This window comes from Crocuta crocuta, unplaced genomic scaffold (genome assembly GCF_008692635.1).
Source record: "Crocuta crocuta isolate KB4526 unplaced genomic scaffold, BGI_CrCroc_1.0 scaffold1468, whole genome shotgun sequence".
Taxonomy (NCBI): Eukaryota; Metazoa; Chordata; class Mammalia; order Carnivora; family Hyaenidae; genus Crocuta; species Crocuta crocuta.
Window position 1 is genome coordinate 329,887 of NW_027531991.1, and position 3,843 is coordinate 333,729.

At 42.9% G+C, this 3,843-nt stretch overlaps 1 protein-coding gene across 1 annotated transcript in view; it reads left to right on the forward strand.

Annotated features, from left to right (window-relative positions):
- Positions 1–3,843, forward strand: part of POLA1 (DNA polymerase alpha 1, catalytic subunit) — a 297,019-nt gene that overhangs the window by 5,467 nt on the left and 287,709 nt on the right. Inside the window, 2 exon segments of the mRNA XM_077775065.1 lie at positions 2,124–2,220; positions 3,147–3,227. Coding sequence (XP_077631191.1) covers positions 2,124–2,220; positions 3,147–3,227 — 178 coding nt within the window.

Here is a 3,843-nt window from a genome sequence, read left to right on the forward strand (position 1 = left end):
AGAGTGGTTATCATCTAGATAGCATCGTCTGGCTTCCCCTTCAGTGTACTCCCTGAGTATCTTAGCTGCCTCAGGGCTAGAAGGTGATTAATTAATACTAGAAAATAATGACAACACCAACTGTTACTAGGCAGGTTCACTTATTTAATCTTTCCAATAATGATGAAAAAGTTAGATACTATGATTAACAGCATTTCACAGGTGAGAATCCTGAGGTCACAGTGACAGAGCCTTGATTTGAGCACAGGCAGTCTGGCTTCAGAACATGCATAGTGTGTATTGTCTGTGCAATTAAGAAAGTAGAAGAGTATTTTTTTCATTCGCCATCATTCACTCAAGTGAGTCAACCAGATCATAAAGGGTTGCTAAAAGGATTACAGTAAAGCAGGAGTAAAGCATTTTTAATGTAGGAACTTCTATAAAGGAGTTCTCTGGGGGCATTTCAGATGCTGACACAATGTGACTGATTTCTCTTTAATCACTCATGTTAATTGCATGGCTCTAAGGGTTCATGCCAAGCAGTAGCACTGTTTTGTGACATAGAGTCAAAATGACTTTTTACTGAAAATAATTTTTTAAAATAGTTTTCTGGCATCTTTTTGATAGCATATTAGGTGAGTTACTTAAATAAGAGACAAAGTATGCCTGATAGACTTCAACCAACATAAATCTTCCTGCCAGTTCCATTCCCCTGCCAGAAGGAATTTGGTCAGTTATAGCGATAATAATTGAATGGGTTTGCGTTTGAGTTGTTAGAAACTTAATTTGGTAGGGCAGGTAGTTTCTGTTAGCAAAGGGTCAAAGGACAAATTAACATTTTCCAGCGATCCCTATGGAGCAGATGAAATAGCAGGTGAAAACCAAGCCTGATCCTGTAATCGGTAGAAGTCTCGTAGCTATGGCAGGAATCTAGGCAGCTCTGCACATTGGTCTCTCAAAGCTCGGTGTGCAAGCGATTTTTCCTGGAGTCTTAGCTCCTCAGCTGGAGTTCGTTGTTTCCTCTACCCCCTTTCCTAGTTGAACTCTGGAGAGAAGGGGGGAATTTTTAATGGGGTGTCTATGAATTGTTCTTTTTTTTTTTAATTTTTTTAAACATTTATTTATTTTTGAGACAGAGAGAGACAGAGCACACGCTGGGGAGGGGCAGAGAGAGAGGGAGACACAGAATCTGAAACAGGCTCCAGGCTCTGAGCTGTCAGCACAGAGCCCGATGTGGGGCTTGAACCCACGGACCATGAGATCATGACCTGAGCCGAAGTCGGACACTTAACCGACTGAGCCACCCAGGCGCTCCTATGAATTGTTGTTCTAAGCAGCCCACTATATTTTGCATCTGGGAAGCCGGTGGCTTGTTACCATAGCAGCTGAGGTGGCGTGCCTCTGTTGGGCTTGTTGCTTCAACCGTGCTGAAGTGGTCCGCTCTGTTCATGCCAAGGCTTTGAGGTGTTCTGGCCCTCCAGCGGTTGGGCAGCTCCTGTGACTGGAGGACTTGCCCTTCACCTAGCTCAGCAGTCCGGTCTCTGCAGTGTCAGGGCTTGAGAATGGTAGGGGATCAGGGGTAATGCAGGCCGGGATCACTGAAACTTTGTTCTTCTGCACCTGTGCATTGCGGAGTGGGCTCCTTTTGCTGAGTTGGAGAGGGAGATAGATGGCAGAGAGTTTCCCTTTGAACTGTATTTGGTTGGTTGAATAGTTAATAAAATTGTCAATTTGCACGACATCATCAGCTACTGGAGAGGGAGTTGGCATGCCTTATGGGTTTGCTAAATACAGGAGAAACCAGTCTAGAAGTTACAAGCGAATAATCCCCAAAGCAGCTAACAAAGAATTGGCTATAATTCAGTTTGTTTTTTATGAAGTAGATGAGTAATTGATGGTGTGACAAGTATATTATGCTAATGGAATCATTTAATATCTTGTGTTAACACCCACCTAAAAGGAATACTAAGTTAATTGATGTCTATTTAAGGAAAACCTGGTAGTGGTGTTGAATGTCAGAACTCATGATTTGGTTGCAGCTACTCCTTCAGGCTGCCATTCCAGTTTCAGTTTGACGATTTTTCATCAGAAGTGTTTAACGCTTTCACTCCGTTTGAAGCTTTCTCAAACTTGTGTGATGGCAGGTTGAGGACTTCACAAGTGTTTATGAAGAAGTTGATGAAGAACAGTATTCGAAGCTGGTTCAGGCCCGCCAGGATGATGACTGGATCGTGGACGATGGTACGTGGGACGAAATGGCCTCCTAGACGCTGTACTAGTTGTGTTTTGTGGAGTCTCGTGTGGTGGTGTTGCTGCTGTGCACGAGCAGACGTAAGACACCGTGAAGACAATACTGTTGGTTCAGATTTTTCTCAAGTACAATATTTGAGAGTGCAGAGGCAGTACAGTATGAGATTTATTTTGAGGTATTTGGAGAATCCAGCCACATATGTCAGAAGATAGTTTAAGTCCTCCAGGAAGTGACTGTAGGAATTGGGAGAAACCGCATACCTGTGGGGCATCCTCAGGTGATGTGGGGATAAGAAAACTACATATTGCACAGAGTGGCCGCGAGGATTACACGAAGCTATACGTGTGCAGAGTAACCTGGATGGTGGAAAGCTCTGGGCAGAGGCTGGTACTGATGTTCTTACAGCCCATGTAGAAAGCCCACTGGTTCCTGCTTGATGGGTGTGACTTCCTGGGCATGTGTGATTGCCAGCCACAGGGAGGGGTGTAGACTGTATCAGCAACCATATTTATGTTTCTCTTTCTGTAGATGGACTCCGCTATATTGCCAGGTTTCCCTGGTAGACTGAGGTGCTTTTTTGGGCCTCTGTGGTCTCGATTCTTATACTTTTTACTCTTTTGGTAGAGTAAAACCACTGCTAAGCATCCTGTTGAGGCACACATTGATCTTGTGGGCCACATTGTTTCCCTAGCTCACCTATATGGACATAGCATATTTCCTTTGGTTTTGACTCAGCAGAGCTGCTGTGTAGATGCTGTGATTCATCTGACACCCATCTGAACAGGTTTCTGCTACACGTAAAAATGGCACAGGCCAGGAGAACATCTGAGTGGGTATAAAAGGTGTTTTGTTGTTGCTAAAATACTTCTAGCCACTTTTAGAAACTTGATTCCAATTTAAAATTTTGTTCCCGTAGATGGTATTGGCTATGTGGAGGATGGCCGAGAGATTTTTGATGATGACCTTGAAGACGATGCCCTTGATTCTTTCGAGAAAGGTAACTGTATTTTGTTTCCAAGAGAGTGCCATTTTGAGACTTTCAGCATTAAAATTTGAGATGACTTGGTACTTAGACATGGTTTCCTTTAAGTGTAAAGGGCCTACCATAGTTGTTTTTATGTGTGGAATATGTTCTAATATTGAGAGAAGCATAGTTATGTAGAAAAATGTAAAAAGAAAACCAATACCATGAAAGGAAGTTTTGTGTCTCTATGATCCAGAGTTTGTTTTTTTTACTTATTTTGGAATTTCATTTCTTTTTTTAAAAATTTTTTAAATATTTATTTTTGAGAGAGTGTGAGAGAGACAGACAGACAGACTGTGAGTGAAGGAGGGGAGGGGTAGAGAGAGAGGGAGACACAGAATCCAAAGCAGGTTCCAGGCTCTGAGCTGACAGCACAGAGCTCGATGCGGGCCTCGAACTCACAAACCCGCGAGATCATGACCTGAGCCGAATTTGGATGCTTAACTGACTGAGCCACCTAGCGCCCCTGAAATTTCATTTCTGTGGTCATTTTAGACTTGGTGATTTTGAGAGCTGCGGCAGTTAAGTGATGTCTTTTAATTCCTGCTGAATTGATGTACTTATAATTTTAGCTCTTTGATAGTAGTAT